At 44.9% G+C, this 24,190-nt stretch overlaps 1 protein-coding gene across 3 annotated transcripts; it reads left to right on the top strand.

Annotated features, from left to right (window-relative positions):
- Positions 1 to 12,682: 12,682 nt before the first annotated feature.
- On the top strand, positions 12,683 to 23,961 carry CBY2 (chibby family member 2). 3 transcript variants are annotated; one of them, XM_068527039.1, is made up of 3 exons: positions 12,683 to 12,757; positions 13,068 to 13,148; positions 22,738 to 23,961. In XM_068527039.1, the coding sequence occupies exons 1-3, from the start codon at positions 12,683 to 12,685 to the stop codon at positions 23,959 to 23,961; spliced, it is 1,380 nt and encodes a 459-aa protein (XP_068383140.1). The 3 variants fall into 3 exon arrangements, with proteins under 3 accessions (XP_068383140.1, XP_068383141.1, XP_068383142.1); XM_068527040.1 differs by lacking the exon at positions 13,068 to 13,148; XM_068527041.1 differs by lacking the exons at positions 12,683 to 12,757; positions 13,068 to 13,148 and adding an exon at positions 13,816 to 13,869.
- The last annotated feature ends 229 nt before the right edge of the window (positions 23,962 to 24,190 follow it).

Below are 24,190 nucleotides of genomic sequence, written 5' to 3'. Positions count from 1 at the left end.
GGGACTGTTAATTCATTTTACAGATGAAGAGACTCCCACTCTGAAACTCCACTGTTTTGAAGTCTGAAGTAGTTAGGACTACACAGATGGTATGGATGATTGAAATCTAGAACTCCAAGTCTAAGTGTAGGACCACCCCCTTCCCCCAATACTACAGGCAGTATTAAGGGTGCAGAATTGGAGCTCATATCCTAGCTCTGGCACTTACTGAGTGACCCTAGGCAAGTTACTTAACTTGGGGCCTCAGTTTCCTTATCTGTGAAATGGGGCTGAAAGTTACATTACCTACCTTACAGAATCGTTGAGAAGATTAAGTGATGCTTAAAGGGCTATAACAGTGCGTGATACAAGTGAACATTCAATATATGTTGGCTATTATGATCATCATATCTCCTATTTCCCCAAATTCTGCTCTCTAATTAGATTACAGTCTTTTTGAGAGTGAAGAATGGTATCTGATTTCTTCTCCTCTCCTTTCTTTCCCTCCTTTCCTTCCTTATCCCCACTACCAAGTGCAGTGTCTTGCTCAGAGGTGATGCTCACGTGTTTATTAATAATGATTTCAGTTCACCTGAACTTTTTTTTAGGAATTATTTTATATTTTTAAAATTGTGGTGAAATATACATAACTTCAAATTTAGCATCTTAATCATTTTAAGTGTCCAGTTCAGTGGCCCTGAGAACATTCATATTGTTGTGCAACCATCACTGCCATTCACTTCCAGAACTCTTTCCATCTTGCAAAACTGAAACTTTGTATCCATTAAACAATAGCTTCCCATTCCTCCCTCATAATTATAACTTTTAAAAAAATTTATTTATATTTATTTATTTTATTATTGGAGTATAGTTGATTTTACAATGTTGTGTTAGTTTCAGTCACCTGAACTTGTCAATCGGTACATATTTATTGATCGCCACTATGGGCGAAGTCTGCTCACCACTGTTTTGAAGTCTTTCATCTCCTATGTTATCTAATTTGATCCTCACCACAACCCTAGATTTTAAGGACTATCACACCCATTCTATCACCAAAGAAACTGAGGCTTAGCAAAAGTAAGTGACAGAGGTCACACCGCCAGCTGGGGGTGGAAAAGGGGTCCCATGTAGGTGCTGACTTTACCTTTTCAATTACCCAGTGTTTCTCCGACACGGTTACCTTTAGAGGTTGTCCTTCCTTACGGTGATGCCAGCCTGATCTCGGACCCACTTTTCAGTGGCCTGAATGCATTAAGATTCACTGAGAAAGCCGACCAAAAGGAACCCTTGTTACTTCTTGAAGAAATATTTTAATCAATTTTTTTGGCACTATTCAGAGATCACATGCTATTTGGTAAGCATTCCATTATCATTAAGGAGCAACTAATGGATAATTAGTTGAAGGGATTACACATTTAACTACTTTGCTGATTTAAAAATTTTGCTTAGGGGGGCTTCCCTGGTGGTGCAGTGATTAAGAATCCGCCTGCCAATGCAGGGGACATGGGTTTGAGCCCTGGTCTGGGAAGATTCCCGCATGCCACGGAGCAGCTAAGCCCATATGCCACAACTACTGAGCCTGCAAGCCACAACTACTGAAGCCCACGCTCTCTAGGACCCACGTGCCACAACTGCTGAGCCCGCATGCTGCAACTACTGAAGCCTGTGTGCCTAGAGCCCATGCTCTGCAGCAAGAGAAGCCACCGCAATGAGAAGCCCGCGCACCACAATGAAGAGTAGCCCGCGTGTGCCGCAACTAGAGAAAGCCCGCGTGCAGCAACGAAGACCCAACGCAGCCATAAGCAAACAAACAAACAAACAAATAAATTAATTAAAATATGGAATCTAAAAAAAATACGGTTCTGATGAACCTAGGGGCAGGACAGGAAAAAGTTGCAGACGTAGAGAATGGACTTGAGGACACCGGGAGGGGGAAGGGTAAGCTGGGACGAAGCTTTGACATATATACACTACCAAATGTAAAATAGATAGCTAGTCAGAAGCAGCTGAATAGCACAGGGAGATCAGCTTGGTGCTTTGTGACCACCTAGAGGGGTGGGATAGGGAGGGTGGCAGGGAGATGCAAGAGGGAGGGGATATGGGGATATACGTATATGTATAGCTGGTTCACTTTGTTATACAGCAGAAACTAACAACATTGTAAAGCAATTATATTCTAATAAAGATGTTTAAAAAAAAAAGACACTGAAGCCACTATTATAAAATGTCATGAGGGCGACTTCCCTGGCGGTCCAGTGGTTAAGACTCCGTGCTTCCAATGCAGGGGGTGCGGGTTTGATCCCTGGTCAGGGAACTAAGATCCTACCTGCCAAAAAAAAAAAAAAAAGGCATGAATAAGTATGAACACGCTTGAAATGAATGAAAAGATGAAAAGTCTCAGTGAAGAAATAGCAAGTATAAAGAACCAAATGGAAATTTTAGAACTGAAAAATACAACAACCAAAAATTTTTAAATGACTGTTTGGGCTTTGTATTAGTTCCTCATTGCTGCTGTAACAAATTACTACAACTGTAGCGGCTTAAAACAAAACAAACATAGTAACTTACAGTTCTGAGGGTCAGGAGTCTGAAATGAATCTTACAAAGTTAAAATCAAGATGTCAGCAGGGCTGCATTTCTTCTGGGGACTCCAGGGAAAAATACATGTTTTTGCCTTTCCTACCTTCTAGAGGCTGCCTGCGTTCCTTGGCTTATGGCGGCCTTCATCTTCAAAGTGCACCCCTCCAACCTCTGCTTCTGCTGTAGATCTCCTGTGTTTTGTCTCTCACATTCCTGTCTCCCGTTTATAAGGACCCTGTGATTACACTGGGCCCACTCAGACAATTCAGACTAATCTCCCTATCTTAGGGTCCTTAATTTAATTAGCATCTGCAGAATCCCTTTTGCTGTAAAGGCCACATATTCACAGGTTCTTGGGGTTAGGAAGTAGACATCTTTGGGTGGCCATTCTGTCTACCACAGGCTCAGTAGCAGAATAGAGATGACAGAGGAAAGAGTCAGTAAACTTGAAGATAGATCAGTAAAAAACTATCCAATCTAAACAACAGAGAGAAAAACGATTGAAAAGACAGGGGGGCAGGGTGAGTCTATGGGAAAATATGAAAAAAGGTCTAACATTTGTGTCTAGAGTCCAAGAAAGAGAGGAGAAAGGGGCTTCCCTGGTGGCGTGGTGGTTTAGAATCTGCCTGCCAATGTAGGGACACGGGTTCGAGCCCTGGTCTGGGAAGATCCCACATGCCGCGGAGCAACTTGGCCTGTGAGCCACAACTACTGAGCCTGTGCGTCTGGAGCCTGTACTCTGCAACAAGAGAGGCCGCGATAGTGAGAGGCCTGCGCACCGTGATGAAGAGTGGCCCCCGCTTGCCGCAACTGGAGAAAGCCCTTGCACAGAAACGAAGACCCAACACAGCCAAAAATAAATAAATAAAATTAAAAAAAAAAAAGAGAGGAGAAGGACTGTGATGCAGAAAAAAATATATATTTGAAGAAATAATGGCTGAAATGCTCAAATTTGATGGAAAATATAAAAGGCTCAGTGAATCCAAAACAGGATAAATTTAAAGAAATCCCAGCCTAGACACATCATAACAGCTAAAAACTAAAGACAATGAAAAACATCTTGAAAGCAGCTGCAGAGAATATGATATATTACTTACAAGGCAACAATGAATCAAATGACTGTGAATTTTGCATTAGAAACCATGAAAGCCAGATGGAAGTGGAACAACATTTTTTGAGTACTACAAAGATCATCTAATTTACCTCCTTCGTTTTGTTGATGTGAAAACTGAGGACTGGAAAGATGAAGTGGTTGTCTTGAATCTCAAGACTCTTTAATCCCATATTTAATATAATGACCATTTTTCCACTCTCACGGTTTTCCTGGCTTTTCTGATGTGTTAATCACAAAATAAAAAAACTTGCCTTAACCAGCTCAAGCAAAAAGAGAAATAATTAAAAGAAGTTGGGGTCTCTCAAGATCAGGAGTGCAAATAAGCATGAAGAATAAATTAAAGTTGAAACAATGGAAAAAAAATTTTGCTTAGACTGAAACGTACAGAATCACATACATCACGATTAGAGTTGTGCTAATAAACAAAGCCTTCAGTTTCGCCCCTCCTGGTTGGAAGTGGAGTGGGACCGCCCACCTCTTCATTTGGAAGCATCCACTCCCAGGACATCTGCCTGCCTGTGACCAAGGTCAAGTTTTGTTTCAGAATGGGGCCAGAGACCAGGCAGTTACCTCTTTTGACTTTTTCCAAAAAAAGAGAGAATTTCTTAGAGACTGATAGTCTTTTCCATGGGATGTCTTTTGATACAGCCTCACTCTTGGATGGAGTGAACGAATTAACTAGTATTAGGAAAAAGTCTGAACTTTGTGGGGACTTCTAATGGCTTCCAGATTCAGAAAGGAAGTTTGTAAGGATGGTATGCAGCACTCGAGACCCCCAAGCTTCGATGTTACCTATGGGGACCAGCCCTGCACATGGTCGCCTTTGTGACTTCACCAAGAAGGATTTTTTAAAAATTAATTAATTAATTATTTTTATTGGGGTATAGTTGTTTTACAATGTTTGTTAGTTTCTACTGTACAGAGAAGTGGAGTTCCCTGTGTTATACAGCAGGTTCTTATTAGTTATCTATTTTATACATATTAGTGTATATATGTCAATCCCAATCTCCCAATTCATCCCACCAACAGCCCCCCCTTCCCCCCTTGGTGTCCATACGTTTATTCTCTACATCTGTGTCTCTATTTCTGCCTTGCAAACCAGTTCATCTTTACCATTTTTCTAGATTCCACATATATGCATTAATATATGATATTTGTTTTTCTCCTTCTGACTAATGTCACTCTGTATGACAGTCTCTAGATCTATCCATGTCTCTACAAATGACCCAATTTCATTCCTTTTTATGGCTGAGTAATATTCCATTGTATATATGTACCACATCTTCTTTATCCATTCGTCTGTTGATGGGCATTTAGGTTGCGTCCATGACCTGGCTATTGTAAATAGTGCTGCAGTGAACATTGGGGTGCATGTGTCTTTTTGAATTATGGTTTTCTCTGGGTATATGCCCAGTAGTGGGATTGCTGGGTCATATGGTAATTCTATTTTTAGTTTTTTAAGGAGCCTCCATACTGTTCTCCGTAGTGGCTGTATCAATTTCCATTCCCACCAACAGTGCAAGAGGGTTCCCTTTTCTCCACACCCTCTCTAGCATTTGTTGTTTGTAGATTTTCTGATGATGCCCATTCTAACCGGTGTGAGGTGATCCCTCATTGTAGTTTTGATTTGCATTTCTCTAATAATTAGTGATGTTGAGCAGCTTTTCATGTGCCTCTTGACCATCTGTATGTCTTCTTTGGAGAAATGTCTATTTAGGTCTTCTGCCCATTTTTTGATTGGGTTGTTTGGTTTTTTTTTTGATATTGAGCTGCATCCGCTGTTTATATAGTTTAGAGATCAATTCTTTGTCCATTGATTCGTTTGCAAATATTTTCTCCCATTCTGAGTGTTGTCTTTTCGTCTTGTTTATAGTTTCCTTTGCTGTGCAAAAGCTTTTAAGTTTCATTAGGTTCCATTTGTTTATTCGTGTTTTTATTTCCATTACTCTAGGAGGTGGGTCAAAAAAGATCTTGCTGTGATTGATGTCAAAGAGTGTTCTTCCTATGTTTTCCTCTAAGAGTCTTATAGTGTCCGGTCTTACATTTAGGTCTTTAATCCATTTTGAGTTTATTTTTGTGTATGGTGTTAGGGAGTGTTCTGATTTCATTCTTTTACATGTAGCTGTCCAGTTTTCACAGCACCACTTATTGAAGAGACTGTCTTTTCTCCATTGTATATATCCTTGCCTCCTTTGTCATGGATTAGTTGACCATATGTGCATGGGTTTATCTCTGGGCTTTCTATTCTGTTCCATTGATCTATATTTCTGTTTTTGTGCCAGTACCATATTGTCTTGATTACTGTAGCTTTTTAGTGTAGTTTGAAGTCAGGGAGTCTGATTCCTCCAGCTCTGTTTTGTTTTTATTTTCTCAAGATTACTTTGGCTATTCGGGGTCTTTTGTGTCTCCATACAAATTCTAAGATTTTTTGTTCTAGTTCTGTAAAAAATGCTATTGGTAATTTGATAGGGATTGCATTGAATCTGTAGATTGCTTTGGGTAGTATAGTCATTTTCACAATATTTATACTTCCAATCCAAGAACATGGTATATCTCTCCATCTGTTTGTGTCATCTTTGATTTCTTTCATCAGTGTCTTATAGTTTTCTGAGTACAGGTCTTTTACCTCCTTAGGTAGGTTTATTCCTAGGTATTTTATTCTTTTTGTTGCAGTAGTGAATGGGATTGTTTCCTTAATTTCTCTTTCTGATCTTTCATCATTAGTGTATAGGAATGCAAGAGATTTCTGTGCATTAATTTTATATCCTGCAACTTTACCAAATTCATTGATTAGCTCTAGTAGTTTTCTGGTGGCATCTTTAGGATTTTCTATGTATAGTATCATGTCATCTGCAAACAGTGACAGTTTTACTTCTTCTTTTCCAATTTGTATTCCTTTTATTTCTTTTTCTTCTCTGATTGCCGTGGCTAGGACTTCCAAAACTATGTTGAATAAGAGTGGTGAGAGTGGACATCCTTGTCTTGTTCTTGATCTTAGAGGAAATGCTTTCAGTTTCTCACCATTGAGAATGATGTTTGCTGTGGGTTTGTCATATATGGACTTTATTATGTTGAGGTAGGTTCCCTCAATGCCCACTTTCTGGAGAGTTTTTATCATAAATGGGTGTTGAATTTTGTCAAAAGCTTTTTCTGCATCTATTGAGATGATCACATTTTTATTCTTCAATTTGTTAATATGGTGTATCACATTGATTGATTTGCGTATATTGAAGAAGCCTTGCATCCCTGGGATGAATCCCACTTGATCATGGTGTATGATCCTTTTAATATGTTGTTGGATTCTGTTTGCTAGTATTTTGTTGAGGATTTTTGCATCTGTATTCATCAGTGATATTGGTCTGTAATTTTCTTCTTTTGTAGTATCTTTGTCTGGTTTTGGTATCAGGGTGATCACCAAGAATGATTTGCTATCCTGTTATCTCTGGAACCTGGGAGTGTCAATTGCCCTGCTTTCCAACACCTGCCACTTCTGTTGGTTCCTTCAGTATTCCCACAAATGTGAGTGATTCAATAACAACTATTCACCTCAACCAACCACCTCTGAGAGCAGACATTGTATTTTTCTATTTCCTTCCCGCCCAGACTTTTCCAACAGTTTGTCTGTATTTTTTGCCTGACAGACTCATCTGCTGCTCTCTTGGTCTTCCTGGCTGTTGCCTCCTGCTTCCTCAGAAAGTGAGAGCTCCTAGCCTGTCCCAGGAGCAGCTTGGCCCAAAGCCTGGCTGGGCTCGGGCTGCTCCTCTGGCTCCAGAGTAGAGCTGCCCTCTGCCCTATGTAGCAAAAATAACAAACCTTCCCAAACATGTCATGCGGTTTGGAGAGGACAGGCATCATGATAATTTACTACACCCACGCAACTCCCCATCCCCTTCTCCACAAATGAGAAGGAGAGAAAAGTCAGAACATATGCCCCATGCCCACCTCTGACTCCTGGACCAAGAGCTGCAGTTTCTGTGGCTCTCTGGGGAAGGGCAGGGGGCCCGTGCTCTCTAATGGACCCTCCTGCTTGTTGAATTGCCCCCTGTGATTCATCACCAGACAAGCTGCAGACGTGGACAGCGGGGAGAGTCTTGGATGCGTGCTTGCCCTTTCCTTTGTCTCTGTTCTACCTGTCTGTTTAGATCAGAAAGCCACGAGGCAGTCTACCTCTGTGCTCTGTGCAGTACCCACCAACTGTGGATGCTCACGGAACGTGGGTGATTGGTGACGGTGTTAATCTGAGTAATAACATTTGGGGCACAATCTCAAGGAAGTTTTTCAGTACTGGGTTACAGATGTGTGTGTCCTGCTGAGGAGGAAGAGACCCAAGTAATGGGCAACTGCAGAAGCCGGTACCAGGATTCCCAGTTCAAAATGCTCTTCTCTTAAAAACAAAAGGCAAATCAAGCAAGCAAGCAAACAAACAAGCCCTCACCCAAGCTGTAGTATCAAGCCATTTTAACAGCAGCACCAGTTGTGTGTCAGCTGCTTGAGATTTTAAGTCAAAGGGAGCAAGGCAATTTTGTCCGAAGGCACCAAAACAGTGATTAGTCGGCTTCTTTACATATGTGATCTCAAATTAGATGTAATTTCCTTATTTTGGAGATGAGTAAACTGAGCTTCTGAGAGGTGGGGTAACTTGCCCAGGTCACATGGTGATATGGACTGAATGTTTGTGTCCCTCCAAAATTCATATTGTGCAGCCCTAATCCACAGTGTGATGGTATTTGGAGGTTTGGCCTTTGGGAGGTAATTACGTTTGGATGAAGTCTTAAGGATGGGATTAGTGTCCTTATAAAAGAGAAAGAGAGACTAGAACACACACACACACACTCTCTCTCTCTCTCTCTGTGTCTCTCTCTCTCTCTCTCTCGTGTAACGACACAGTGAGAAGGTGGCCATCTGCAAACCTGGAAACGGGCCTCATGAGGAACCAGATCTGCCAGCACCTTGATTTTGAACTTCCCAGCCTTTAGAACTGCGAGAAATAAAAGTCAGTTCTTAGGCCATCCAGTCTGTGGATGTTACAGCAGACAGAGCTGACTAAGACACATAGTAAATAACTATTTCTGGGCCTCCAGATTTGCACACGGGTCTTCTGTGGCCAGTGTCCGTGACCTTGCTATCTGCAGCCTCATTTATTCTTATCGGTGCCTTTCCTTTGGGTTCAGTAAAAGAAATTCTTTTCATGCTAACGTGGCAGGCCAGTCCATGTGCCTATTTGCTTTGTTTCCTTCCCTCAGCACTCCCCCTCCTAGGATGAGGTGGGGAGGGGCTTTGACCAGATAGCAGTGGATAATGAGTCACCTGCGTGCTGTGAGGGCCGTCACTGTCGGCCACAGATCTGGTGACTGCCCCTTGCCCTGGAGCCAGGCGTCTGCGGAGAAAAGGCAAAGGACTATGGCAGAGGTGAGGAAGGAGGGAAGTCGTACCCTAGCTCCTTTCTCACTTACCCTATATCCAAATCTATCAGCAGCTGTCTTTGGTGATTTGCACCATGGTCTGGACCCAGGGAGTCTCCGTGATCATCCAGTAGCAGGACTTCCTTTCTAGGAATGAACTGTACCATGAGCTCCCCTGATATCATGGGTCTGACTTTGGGGTCATACTAGCAAATCACTGAGTAACTTAAATGGGTGGTCTGTTTCTTTCTCCAGATATGGCCTCAGGGCAGGATTGGGGTAAGGATTTTCTCACCCCGGAGGGAACTAGGGGACAAATGGTCAAAACTATGGAGAAGGCAGGGGGTCTAGGAGCAGGCAAAATAATAGAATGGAAATGATAATAAATATGAATAATATATAAGATGTGTAATAGTAATAAAATACATCAGGCTTACTAGCAGGTTCCTTTGTTCATGGGGAGCCTTACAGGGCAGAGCTTGTGTTCCTTGGCACTAGAGGTGGGAAAAAAGGGGATCAACTGAACTTGCTGGAGATGGGCCAGGGTGATGGGCTTAGGGACCCCAAGGGTGGGCTGTATCCCAAGGGTGGTAGGATCTGCATATTTGCCAGTGACTCTGATTAAGTGAAAATAACATAAAGTAACTAGCACAGTGCTGGTGTTTATTATATGTTCGGTTAATATTAGGTTATGTTATGGGTTGAATTGTGTCCCCCCAAAATGATATGTTGAAGGCAGAACCCCCAGTACCTCCGAATGTAATCTTATTTGGAAAGAGGGTCATTGCAGATGTAATTAGTTAAGATGAGGTTATACAACAGTAGGGTGGGCCTTAGTCCCATATGATTGGTGCCCTCTTAAGATGAGAACAGATACAGACCCACGGGGGAGAGCGCCATCTGATGCCGTATGCACAGACTGAAGCACTGCAGTGCAATCAAGGCAGGCCAAGGACTGCCAGCAACCTTCAGATGCTCAGAGAGAGGCGAGGAAGGTTCTCCCCTACAGGTTTCCAAGGGAGCCTGGTCTCGCCAATACCTTGATTTTGGACCTCCAGCCTCCAGAACTGGGAGACAATGCATTTCCGTTGTTTTACGCCATTCGGTTCATGGTCCTTTGCGCAGCCCTAGGAAATGAATACAGCCACTTCCCTCTCTGTTTAGTCTTCCCAGCTCAGCCTCAGAGGTGCATGTGCAGGTGCTTCCGTGAGGTGTGTGTTTAAGGAAAAACCGAATTGTGTTTTCAGGCAGTGTGGGAGTTAATCACTTATAGAAACACTTGGAGAAAGAGAAAGCAAGTGTCAATGAGGATGTGGAAAAATGGGAACCCTTGTGCACTGTCGGTTGAAATGATGGTACAGCTGGTGTGGAAAACAATATAGAGGTTCCTCAAAAAATTAAAAATAAAACTACATATGATCCAGCAATCCTACTTCTGTGTATATATCCAAAAGAATTAAAAGCAGGCTCTCAAAGAGATCTTTGCACACTCATGTTCATTGCAGCATTATTCACAATAGTCAAGAGGTGGAAGCAACCCAAATGTTCATCAATGAATGAATGGATAAAGAAATAAAATAAAATGTGTGGTATATAAACACAAAGAAATACTATGCAGCTTAAAAAAAGGAGATCCTGTCACATGCCCCCAAATGGAGGTTTTTTGAGGACATGATGCTAAATTAAGTAAGCCAGTCACAAAAGGACAAATACTGTATGATTCCACTCATATGAGGTGTCTAAAGAGCTCAAAATCATAGAAATAGAAAGTGGAAAGGTGGTTTCCCAGGGCTGGGGGTAGGTGGGAGAGGAGGTAGTGTTTAATGGTCATAGAGTTTCAGTTTTGCAAGATGAAAAAGTTCTAGAGATCCATTGCACAGCAATGTGGATGTACTTGACACTCCTGGACTGTATACTCGAAAATGTTTAAGACGGAAAAAAAAATTTTTTTTACATTATTTATTTATTTACTTATTTTTGACTGTGTTGGGTCTCGTAGCTGCGTGTGGGCTTTCTCTAGTTGCGGCGAGCAGGGGCTACTCTTCGTTGTGGTGCACGGGTTCCTCACTGCGGTGGCTTCTCTTGTTGTGGAGCACGGGCTCTAGGCACGCAGGCTTCAGTAGTTGTGGCATGTGGGCTCAGTAGTTGTGGCACATGGGCTTAGTTGCTCCGCGGCATGTGGGATCTTCCCAGATCAGGGTTCGAACCCATGTCCCCTGCATTGGCAGGCGGATTCTTAACCACTGCACCACCAGGGAAGTCCCTAAGATGGAAAATTTAATGTTATGTGTTTGTAACCACAATTAAGAAATAAAATAAAAATTAAAAAAGAAGCCCTAGGAGAAGTTCCCATTGAAAATGAGAAATTCTTTGATAATGTGATTAATTATTTTCTTGGTTTTTGCATATGTATGTCTTTGATTTTTTTGTACACTGGATTTTCTTAAAGCGAGGCTTGCATGTAACTTGGATGCCGGAGCTTCCGGTGGGTTGTTACAGTGACCCTGGTCCACCACTTCTTTCCCTGCATGTGGCATAATAGTGTGGGGTTGGAGTTCCCCCCCTAACGGGAGACTTAAGGTACATAGGAGGGCTCCCACTGACAGCCTCTAGGGGCAAATGATTTGACAGAATTGAGGCCAGGGAACTAGGCTGTCCCTTTCGTGAAGCCCAGGTGTCAGCAGTTTCTACATATGGTCTAATAAAAATATATGTTTGGTCTTTGTTCCCAGTTCCTGGCACAGAGTAACTTAAAACCCTTGGGATTTCTTGACTGATAGATGTATCTTTTATTATTCAATCACCAAAGGCCAATGAAATAATCAATCATGACCATATAATGAAACCTCCATAAAAACCTCTAAACGACAGGGTTTGGAGAGCTTCCGAGTTGGCGAGCACATGAAGACGCAGGGAGGGTGGTGTGCCCTGTTGGGTATGGAAGCTCCGCCTCCCTCTCCCCTCTTACCTTGCCTTAGGCATCTTTTCCATTTGGCTGTTCCTGAGCTTGTTTTATTAACAAAAAAAACAAACCCAAAACCTGTATTTGTAAGTAAAGTGTCTTCCTGAGTTCTTTGAGCTCTTCTAGCAAATCATCAAAACTGGGAGCCTCTGATTTATAGCTGGGTAGCTAGAAGTACTGGTGGCCCAAGACTTGTCACTGGCATCTGAAGTGGGAGCAGTTCTGTGGGACTGAGCCCTTTAACTTGTGGGATCTGGCCCCAACTCCAGGTGGGGTGTGTCAGAATTGAATTATAGGACATCCAACTGGTGTCAGAGAACTGAAGAATAGATTGGTATCAAAAAACATCTCAGACTACATTCTTTCTCTTGGTCTGGGTTTCTTCCTTCTTGAGTAATCCAAGTAGAAGATGCCACCCCTGGAGAGAGGATAGGGGTCTTGGCCCAGCCTGGCAGTGGGGATGTAAATGTCAGCCAGGATGACCAAACAGGGGGCCCGTGTTTGGGCTATTGTGTGTCACACTGACCTTGACCGGCCATGTGGACACAACCAGGGTGAGCTCTTGCTGACCATCAGATGCCTCATTCCCACCTGTGATGCTCAGAGAGAGACCATGAGCCTTGAAAAACACCATATTGTTTTGTGATGTCACCCCTGGAATGTTCTGAGTGTTTTGGTGACCAACTTCTGCATAGGACCTATACCTGGCACCTAACATTGGTATGGCTTTTTACTTGAGATAGAAATAATAATTTTAGAAAAGGTAGTAGGTATCGGTATCTCTGCTCCACAGACTTTCAGAAAGCTTTTCCATCAACTCTAATACCTGTCTTAATTTCTGTTCAGAGATTGATAAGGCATCGTATCAGATATCATCTTCACATTCTTTCAGACTCAGATTTTCATAACGTACATAATTAACAAGAGGGGATAAGTGAGTAGTAAAAAGTCCTCTGTTTTTCAGGTGAGAAGTTGAGGCCCAGAGGATGGGCTGGGAAGCAGAAATCTACTTATTTTCTCTTTTCCACAGCACTCGAGGCCAAATTTTACAAGAAAAGGAGATATCAGATCTGAAAGCCTAGAAATTCCAATCAATGTGGTTCTACCTCAGGTAGGCATAATCACAGAAGGATGCAACCTCTCAGTTTTAGCCAGAATAGCCCTCCTCTTTCGAAACTCTAGCAGGATGTCATAGAAGGAGCAGAGTAGTCAGGGCCTCAGATTCTAGTTCTAGGTCAGCTGCCAGCCAGCTGTGTACCTGGGGGAGCCCACTTAGTCACTCAGCGTCTCAGGTTTCTCATCCCTCGAATGAGGGGGGTGGGTTAGGTGATCTGGGAAGACCTTCCAGCCCTACCACTTGAAGTTTCTGTGACCCTCGGAAATAAGCCAATCTTTTCAAAATTAGATCTTTTGGTGCTTGCTGTTGTGCAACTACTCTGGATTTACGGGGGCAGAATTAGAACTGAGACTTGCAATCAAAAGCCTACGACTGAATCCATGAACCTAGGATGTGGGCTGAGGGGTACAGGGTCATGCGGCGGGGTCAAGAGAATGAAGTCCTGCTGTACACCAAAGACAGAGAGAGTGCAAGAGGGGTGGGCCTGAGGGGTTCAGAATGGAGGCCAATGAACGGATGACAGGCTGGAGATTCTCAGTTCTCCTCCTGCTAAGCAGCTGTTTCCTGGGAGGGGTCCTCCCGATTGGATTGTTCCTACTGCTGTGTCACAAAGGGGGCAGCCTTGCTTCTCCAGAGTCACCTAAGGCCCTGTTGGAAGATCATGGCGGTGCAACCAGAGGGGCTAAAATGTAGGGTGGAGGAATCCAATGCAGAGGTAACTATCTGAAAGCTCTGTCCAGGGATGTGTAGGCACAGGATTGATCGCCAGTGGGCATCCTGGGATCTTGGAGAGCATGAAATTAGAGGACACCTGCTGCCTGGGCACATGGGCAGATGTGCCTCATGGGTACACCCCTTGGCAGGTTCCTGCGGCAGGTTCCAGACACCCGGCAGGGTACTCTAGGCTGGTGCTCGGGGTGAAGGGGGCGTCTATAAGTTTAGATGATCTGAACTGGGCCATCACTAGAGCTGTGAGAGGGCCCAGTGTGCTGACTGGACCTCCCCAGATGAGATGGTTACAGCTGGCAGCACTGGGAGGACTGATCTGGTTAACAAGGGGAGGAAGGGGGACTTCCCTGGCGGTCCAGTGGTTAAGACTCTGCGCTTCCACTGCAGGGGGCACGGGTTCGATCCCTGGTCGGGGGACTAAGATTCCGCATGCTGCATGGTGTGGCCAAACGAACAAAAACAAAACAAAACAAACAACAAGGGGAGGAAGGGAGATTGAGCACTGATTTGATCACGTGGCGGCACTGGGCCATGCAGCGCGAGGGAGAGATTGTACAGGAACGGGAACCGGGAACCCTAGGAAGCCCACTAGTAATGGCAGAGCTGCAGTTAGAGCCTTGAAGCCAGGCCAGTGCCCACTTCCTCTGCTGTGCCACAAGCTGGGCACATGCCACCTGCTTCTTCCCTTGCTCTTAAGAGATGGTGCCTCTTCTCCGCCCATCTTCACTGCCTACCGTGAGCTCCCTGCATGTATCTGCCACATTCTGCTTCGTTTTGAGGCTGAGCCTGTTCATTGGGGAAAGGGATTGCAGCAGCAGCTCTGTGTTTCCAGAAAGTACCTCTGGCCTCCCAGCTCCCAGTCGTGCCTGGCGCTTCTCATTTACATTGCAAATGCCTATGATTCACTCTTTGTTTCACCCTTAGGTCTTTTCGGGTCTTATTGATTTCCAGTTTTTCTTCCTCACATTAAACATTTGTGTTTTCTGATCTATATCCCTCCAACACATTAACTTGCCAGCCATCAATGTTACTTCCTGCCCAAGCTCTCTGCCCTCCTGGTTCCTTTTGTACATAATGATTCAGTTCTCACCAGCATTCCCATTTCCCCAGTGAGCGCTATCTGTGAGTTTCATAAAGGCACTGTTTCCTGTGAGATCATTAATGAAGGATCTATACCAGGTCAGAATGAGCTCCCACAGCACCCTCCAGGGCCCCCCCTCATCCCTCGCTGTTGCCTTTTCTCGGTCCCCTTTGTTTGGGTTTGTTCTTCAGAAGCTATGGAATCCACCAACGATGCCTGTATCTCTACCAATTTGAATAAGTGTTAGGAGGAAGATTTCAGAAGATTGTGTGTTAAACAATTAGCTAAAACTACCAGATACATGACAGATGACATCTTTATCCTTTTTGCTGTTAGTGTTATGATTCTATCAAAATCAGTCACACTGACCTGTGAATTATCCTCTTATCTGTTCGCATTTATTAAAACCAACATTGACTTTCTCATGGTGCTCGGGAACGGAGTTAATTTAAAAATATGATAATGAGACTCAGCCTTGTCAACCTGGTCTGAAAATTAGTGGCGGATCTGGCTTTTCCTTCCAGCATTCTGGGCCTCTCAGCTTCACATGCTTGAAAAGTAACCTCAGATGGTTGAATGTTCTCTGACCGTAACCCTCAGTAATGCTGGCAAAGTAGGGCTTTAAAAAACTTGGTCAACAGACTTGAAGTCTGCTGGGAGCATTTGGACGTCTCTTCTGGTCTGTGGTAGCCATACTTCTCCAGGAGTGGAGAGAACCTCAGCGCATGTCAGCTAAACTGGCTAGTCATTGTCTAGCCCTGTTCCCGAACTATTTAGATGGGAGGCCTGCAACCCCAGAAATTCCTCCCCAGAAGGTCCCACTCCGAGTCCTGTTCCTTAGACACCCCTTAGCATCAGAAAGAGACTTTGGTCTTATCACCTCTCCTTTGCCTTTGCCCTGCCCGCCCTTCCACTGGCTATTCCTCCTCCATGGTCTCCACTTGCCACGCACAAGGCTGGTGATCTGACAGAAGCACATCGTTGGTGATTTCATGCATTTTCCTTCTAGGACCAAATGCATTTAAAAAGGAGGTGCCAGGGAGAAGGCCAGGCCTGATGTTAAGGACGGATTCCCGACCATAGGTGGGATTCAGGCACCTGTGAGGGAGATGTTGGTGCCCAGGGCCCTTCCTGGATCCTCAGCACTAATGCATCTTACTTAGGTCACAGCTGGGAGCACATTGCTCCTGAGGGCAGAGTCTCTTGGTCACCTTCCTAACAAAGCCTGATGGAAGGTATGATGAGCGCCATGGCCATTTGTCTTCCCCTCCTGCATCCTTTCTCGTATCCCATTCTTTCATGAGGAAGCCCCCCTTTTCCTCTCCCACCTACTGGGTCTGCATCCACATGTGAGGGCATTTCCCACAGGTCAAGGAAGAGACCGTCCTTTCCTTCATGGGGAAACCAGGCCAGGCTTCTTTGGGGGCTTGGATCATGCTGCCGTAGACTCCGCCTCCTAGGCTGAAGAGAACTTTCGGGGGTGTTCCTGGGGCTTTTTCTTGGCCCAGACTTCTTGGCGGGGCTCAGCGACACCAAGGACAGATTAGTTTAGCCCATGAAACCAACCCAGTGATACCACTGGTTGAGGAGACCTACCAAGAAGGAGCTGGCTTCAAACATCGGCTAAGGGGGCCTGGGATTTTTTACCTCAAGTACGTCGAGGGTTTGCTTAGCTCAGATGCTCACTTTTCGGAAAGTCCTTTTGTAAAGAAATACATTCAGCATTTGCTATAGTGTTTTAGGCCAGGAATGTTTAAGCTTTACTAGTAGAACTGGCCGTCTGTTTGGTCTTTTTTTTTTTTTTTTAGTTTTTCGGCTGCGCGGCATATGGGATCTTAATTCCCCGAGCAGGGATTGAACACGCGTCCCCCCGCATTGGAAGTGCGGAGTCTTAACCACTGGGCCGCCCGGGAAGCCCCTGTTTGGCCTTTATGACAGCTTACCGACCACTTTCTTAGCATCTCACAACAACACCAGGAAGTAGGCAGAGCAGCTACATTGGGGTTCATTTTAGAGGTGACATTCAGGGAAGTTAAGTGACTTTCACAAGAGCAGTCAAAGATGGGACTTTTAAGCCCAAAGCTACTGGGAATTTAAGACCTCTCGCCTCATTGGATTATAGGTTCAAGATGGCAATGTGGACAAACCAGCATGCTTGTGTGCAGAGGACAGCTTCCTTTAGGGACTGTGTAGGTGGACATGGGGGAAAACCCCCTGATGTAACAGCCCTGCAGTTTAAAACATGTGAATTGAAATGTGGATACGGCTTTCCTAAATAGACTAAAAATATTAAGGTAAACAAAAGCACCACTTTTGAGGGCCAAAAATAGTATAATGTTAACAGTTTTGTGTAATTCAATCTGATATCTCCTCCTTACCTTTCAGCGCACTTTGGTTGATTAGTGCATTGGCAAGGACTCATTACACCTCCACTGTATGTGAAATGTGTTGTTCTAACTTCCAGGACTAGGGATGTCAAAAAAAGTAAGGTTTGGGTCATTGTGCTCAGATAATTACAATTTATTCATCTGGGGACAAGATGGGACAAGATATACGAGAATCACTGCAAAGGAATGATAACAACACACATGCAAAATAAAATATCTGGGCATCATAAAGAGCTAGAATGAGCCTGCAGTTTGGAGTCAGATATCCTGGTTTTAAACCCTTGCTGGCTATGTGATCTTTGGTAGAACCATGGTAGCTCTTTTCAGTAAGATGTTACCTATGACTATGGAAATCAGTTAGCATATCATCACATAATAGTCATTCAGTGTTACTTCCTTTTCCTTGCTCTATACAATCGAAGGAAATGCTAAGCAACTTCTCTTCTGAATCCACAGTAACCATTCTTGCATGTCTGTAGCTCTCTATAAACAAAGAAGATGTCACATATTCTCCTCTTATTTTTGATCTCTACAACAAAGCGTCTGAAATAAATGGGGCAGATGTTAGTAAAACTGCTGTGGATGGTTGCACAGGTTGTGCACTGCAACACCAGTTGTGAATGGCACCCTCCAGAGTTGGGCATTGTACAGCCTGCACAAACATAGGGCGTGGCTCTGAATCATGCTAGCATCCACATTTTCTAGATGTGGAAACTGAGGCAGAGAAATTAAGTGATTTTGTAAAGGCCATGCACTCATACAGCACGGACCCAGGACTCTTTTCAGTTTTATGATGTCCAGTCCCCTGTTCCCCATACTTTACTGCCAGAATTAATGCTTGCTGCACGTCAGCCTCCCTCACTTACACCAAGAAATAATGGTTGCTATGCACTGATTTTCAAATTGATTGGAAGTTCCCTGAGAACAGATGCCAAATTAATGTTAGTTGATTCATTGACATAAATGTGATTTGGCGCAAGAATGGTTAGAGTGGGAGTAGATTAGGGTGAGAAGTTTTCACAAGGCCAAGAAAGAGATTTCCTTGGAGGACTAAGTCCAGCTAGGTCTGATTGGAATCAGGGAAATATGGGAAAGAAAGAATTTGTCTTGCCTCAGTGCCTTCCCAGAGTTTAAGCATGATTCTTGGCATATCTGAAATCCTGTATATTTAGTACTTTCCCTTAGATGGTCTCATTTTCAGAAAAAGAAAAGATGCTACTCTACTTTAGCCTCATTTTAATCCTATCCACAGGATTGTGGGTTTGATAAAATAGGTATATTTTTCTAATACCCATTAAAATAAATATATGACTATTAAAATTTTTACAGTATTTAAGTGTTTTATCTAAGAAACTAGGCCATGAGGCAATGCTGGACTTGGCCACCTTCTGGGTCCTGTCTGGGGATAAGAGGAAGGATAGAAGGACTTAGTCATAAGAGGAGGGTTTGGTCTCTTGGTTAAGGAGGTAAAGGAGACCTATCAGTCCATCAATATTTTCTGGATTAGGTACATGGGCACGGAACAGAGACAGCACAGGACTTGCTTGGAAAGTGTTGGTCATTTAAGGGAGGGGACATGATGTCAGCTAGGTTGATAAAAGAGGACTGCTGGGGCCATAGTGGTGCCAGTTTATAAACATGGATCCCTTCGACCAGAGGAAGTTAGACAAGAGGATATTAGAGATAATGCTACTGACCTTTCATTATACAGAAGTGGAAACCAAGGTCAGAGGGTTAGAGGATGTAACCGAGGTCACCCAATGGCATGCATAAGGACAAGGGCCCAAATACCCAAATTGTCCATAGCTAGGGATCCGCCACCCACATGTTAAGTTTTTATTTAGTGCCTTTATGTTGAGGGGATAGTTGAAAATCCCTTGGGTACCCAGTTCAGGATATGGATATAAAATAAAGGCAGCTGACTGAGTAGGATGATTTAAAGGCCATCAAGGATACTATGAACAGGTATAAAGCACTAGAGGTTTCTCTTTGGTTGTTCACCTGGATCAGGAAGAGTATCTTTCTGATAGAAATCAATCATAAAAAAGAAATGAGAGAGTTGGGGAAATTTGAATCAGTATTTGTTGATATTAAGGGATCATTGTTAAATTTTAAAGGGAAGATAATGGTATTGTGGTTTTGTTAAAAAAAATACGCATTGATGTATTTATGGATAAAACAGCACAATGTCTATACTTTGCTTTGAAATAACCCAGCGGCAGGGGAGTGGTTCTGGAATTGGATGAAGGTATAGATGAAGCAAGTGTGGTCTTGATTTGATAACTGCTGAAGCTGGGTATATGGAAATTTATTAGACTATCCTCTCTCTTTTTGTGTATGTTTGAAATTTTCCATAATAAAAAGTCCCCAAGTAGTGAAAGTCCTTTGCTTAATTCATGGAGATTTCCTACATGTGTGCTTCACATATATAAGTTCAGGGAGCCAGAACTGGATTTGTGACTTACTGAGTGAACTGGTGCTGGTTATTTAACTTCTCTGAGTTTCAGTTTCTCCATCTGTAAAATGGGAATAATAACACCTTATTAAATCAGTGTTGTGAAGATTAAATGAATTCAGTAGAGCAAAACTTCTTCCCTTTCTTTCTCTTGATGGGTATACACATCATTGACTAAAACTACATTTTCCATAGTAATATCTTCAAGGGCAGGATATTACTGCTGAGATGGAGTCCTGTAGTGCTTCATCCTTGGAGGATGACGAGGACCTCTCCAGATTTACTCCTTATTGACCTTGGCTAATCTTCCCAGTCTGGGATCAAGGCACCTTAAATTTATAAGAACGGTCTGGGCTTTTCACAGTGGGGTTCATTCTGATCACAGGTTCAGCCACAAGAGCCATTGTGCTTCTCCCATTGAGAAGGATGAACACCATGGAGGCTGGATTTATTTAAAGTAAATAAGGTTCTGATTGCAGAATGTCCCTGCACCCTCGCTCTCTGGAAGATTAAGCACAACCTTACAAAGTTAATGACGTGCTTATTGGAAAGTTAATAGCATAGAATCATGCCTTCTATTTATCTAGCTCTTTGGGTCTTAAAGAATTCTAACCAACTTTATATGCTGTACAAATTATATATCTCTATATACGCCTATATATATAATGTGAATAACCTGACTTGTTTTCTATCTTCTCTATCTGTAAAATTTTGAAAATAACCTAAGAAACGAGAAATTAATATTTGGAGAGCATTGCAATGTACTTGGATGAAATAAATGCTTTTGGTGTATTTAGAAGCAGCTCTCATGATCTTATTTTTATTTAAATTCATTGCTGCAATTGTTACCTCTTCTCCAGGATGCATCCCACTTGTTCACTGCTTTTTGAATTCATCTCAGAATTCCTCCATTAGTGAAATCTCCTTTTCTTGGTAACAATACCTTACATTTACATCTCTTACATGTAAGATGGCACCTGGCAGTTTTAAAAACACTTACATTTCTATGGCACCTGGCAGTTTTAAAAACACTTTTGCATTCATTATCTCATTTAATCCTCACAACGGTGTTGTGAACTAAGCAGGGCACGTGTTATTATTTCCATTTTACAGGTACAATTTGCTGGCTTTCAATGTTGGAAGGTGGTGCCTTTAAGATCACAGAGTCTGACTCTCTTTTGTACTAGTGAAAAGCTGGGTCTCAGAGAGGGTGAGAGCTCTCTAGTTTCATGCTGCCCATCAGCAACAGAACCAGGATGAGCATCTGTGGACCCCAGTCTTGACCCCTTGGCCTTCAGCCCTGGTGTAACCCTCACCTGAGCTAACTGCATTCTACCTGGCTCAGAGCAGTTCTGACCACCGGAAGCCAGAATCACCTGAGGGAGCTGGTTAGAAATACAGATGGATGAGTGAATGAGTGAATCAGTCTTGTAAGTAAAGGCTCCAAAATCTGCATTTAAAACTCACTCAGATTCTTCTTCTATATTGAGAAGTGTGACAGTGGTTTGTTGGGTTTAAGCTCTGTGGCTCTGATCCTCTTTTTATGTGGTGGTTTTGAGGTGCATGGCCACCATCATGAATTCCTCTGTATGAATCCCTTGGTATCCTTTGATGTCTTCACTGCCACATGTTGAACTCCCATTGCTCGGTGATATGTCTGTGATGGTGCCCTTCCTTTCCAAAATTATCAGCTGGACTCTGTTTTAAGCTTAGCACCATGTTGGTTGGTGTTAAAGGGGCTGCTATCAGGGATGGCTAAGAGTGGAGGATAGGCCTGAATGGGGCCAGGAAGAAGGTGGGACTTACCAGTAGCACTGCCATTTGGGACAATGTGAGTGGCTGTTGGGTGATGCCAATTGTGGGTACACATCTACAACTCCGGTAGCTGGAGAACAGTGTTTATTCTTCCTCTAGGGTGGCAGAAGTGCGCCAGAACCCATGCTTAGTGCTTTCATACAGTCCCTCTTTTAATCCTAAAGTATTTCTATGAGGCAAGGCAGTAGGTGCAGTTATCCCAGTTTGAAAGCGTGGTAACTAAAGCTCACATAATTTGTCCGTGTTCTTGTAACTAATCAAATAATGGGGCGAGGACTCAAACAGTTGACTCCAATATCGATGCCTTTATCCTCCATGATATATTCTTGATTCTCATTGTTCATGGATTCCATATTTGTGAATTTGCCTAAATTTTTTTCACTAAAATTAGTTTGCAACCCCAAAATCAATACTCGTCTCACTTTCATGATTATTCATAGACACGCACAGAATGATGAAAAATTTGAGTTATCTGATGCACACGTTTCCAGTTGGAGGTGCCTTCTTGTTTCAGCTCTCAGACTAAAATAGTGTCCTTTTCACAGTTTATTTAGTGTCACTGTTTTCACACTCTTGTGCTTTTTGTTGGTGATTTCACTGTCTAAAATGGCCCTCAAGCATAGCGCTGCAGTGCTGTCTAGTCGTCCTAAGCACAAGAAGGCAGTGATGTGTGATGTGCCTTACAGAGAAAACACCTGCTAGGTAAGCTTCCTTCCCACATGAGGCACAGTGCTGTTGACCGCAAGTTCAATGTAATGAATCAAAAGTACATTTTAAATAAGGTGTCTTTCAACAGCAGACAAAGTTATTTATTGATTGGTTGAGGAAAATGTGACCAGAGGCTAGCAAGAACTTAACGCCGGGCGTCTCTTCGGAGCAATGGTACAGTAGTCGCGAATTCTGGGTTCACGGGACTTTATAGAACCGCGAATAACGAGGATCAATGTCATTTCCTCGCGAGGAACCCAAGAGGCCAAGTGCAAAAGCGCCCTCTGTGGCCAGTCCAGACCCCCAGACTGGGTTTCTTGTGGGGTCTCCCAGCCTCTCATGTGGTCAGCCAGCCTCGGGTGCATCTGCTCCTTCGCTAACTCTGGGCTTCCCTGTTCTCTCCCGCAGAGGGGTTCAGCCGAGCCCTTCCTGAGGCTCCACAACTTGTACCCCACCCCGCGCTGTGCCAGGCAGGCCGCCCTGCCCAGGCTGAGCCGCCAGGCGGTCAGCCAGCACTCCTACCCGCCGTACCGCTTCCCCTCCGTGACCCTGGACCCCATGGAAAGCCCCACCTCGCAGGCGGACCTGGCGCTGGACTGCGACCCGCCCCGCGTGCAGCTCAGCGACGAGACGTTCGTCTTCCAGGACGGGCGGTGGGTGAGTGAGAACTGTCGCCTGCAGTCCCCCTACTTCTCCCCGGCCTCGTCCCTCCACCACAAGCTGCACCGCAAGAGGCTGGCCAAGGAGTGCCTGCGGCAGGAGGAGACCAAGTCCCTGTGCGCGGAGAACAAGTCCCTGCGCGCGGAGAACCGCGCGCTCCGCGAGGAGAACCAGATCCTGCAGGCCTTATGGGAGGAGCGCCAGGCCGCGCTGGGCCACGAGGACGGCCGGGCCTCCGCGCCGCTGCTGCGCAGGGACAACGCCTCGTCCCTGGTGGCGGTGAAGAAGGACCCGGACCTGCAGGTGCACCGCGGCCGGGAGAGCAGCACCCTGCAGCTCCTCCAGGAGGAGAACCGGGCCCTGCAGCAGCTGCTGGAGCAGAGAAAGGCCTGCTGGGCCCAGCCGGACGAGCAGGCGGCCTCGACCGAGATCAAACCGGCCCCCTCGCCCCAGGAGGCGCCCCACGGGCTGCTGCCGGGCCAGGGCGCGGGCCTCTCCTCTCCCTTCGAGGAGCCCAAGGGCCCCCAGGCCCCGCAGGAGGACTCCAAGACGCTCCGGGCCCTGCGCGAGATGCTCAGCAACCTGTCCGCGCAGCCCAGGGAGGAGGCGGGCAAGGCGGGCCCGGGCCTGCCCGACGGCGGCCGGTCCCTGGAGCTGCTGCGGGAGATGAGCCAGGCGCTGCAGGCCCTCCGCGAGGAGAACCGGCTCCTGCAGGAGGAGAACCGGCTCCTGCAGGAGGAGGACCGGGCCCTGCAGGAGGAGAACCGGGCCCTGCACGTGCTGCGCGAGGAGCACCGGATTTTCCAGGAGGAGAGCAAGGCGCTGTGGGAGAACAACAAGCTGAAGCTGCAGCAGAAGCTGGTCATCGACACGGTGACCGAGGTCACCGCCCGGATGGAGATGCTCATCGAGGAGCTGTACGCCTTCATGCCGACCAAGAACAACGACCCCAAGAAGCCCAGCAGGGTCTGAGGCTCCCCGTCCGAGCCGCACCGAAGCCCCGAGCTGGGTCCCCAAACGGCATCGCCCGCCTTCCCGTTGTCGCCTCGCCTGCCTCCACCAGCTGGTGCCCGTGCAAGAGCAGAACGAGCGGCCTGGTCGACTCAGAGAAGCAATAAAGGCGTGAGGAGGCTCGGGCCGCTAATCGCGCGTGCTGCTCTGCCTTCTTTCTCATTTTTCTTTCTTTTGAGCACTTGCAGGC

The sequence above is a fragment of the Eschrichtius robustus genome, chromosome 18 (genome assembly GCF_028021215.1).
Source record: "Eschrichtius robustus isolate mEscRob2 chromosome 18, mEscRob2.pri, whole genome shotgun sequence".
Classification (NCBI taxonomy): Eukaryota; Metazoa; Chordata; class Mammalia; order Artiodactyla; family Eschrichtiidae; genus Eschrichtius; species Eschrichtius robustus.
Note: the sequence above shows the minus strand (reverse complement) of the source record. Positions and strands in the feature narration are given on the sequence as shown.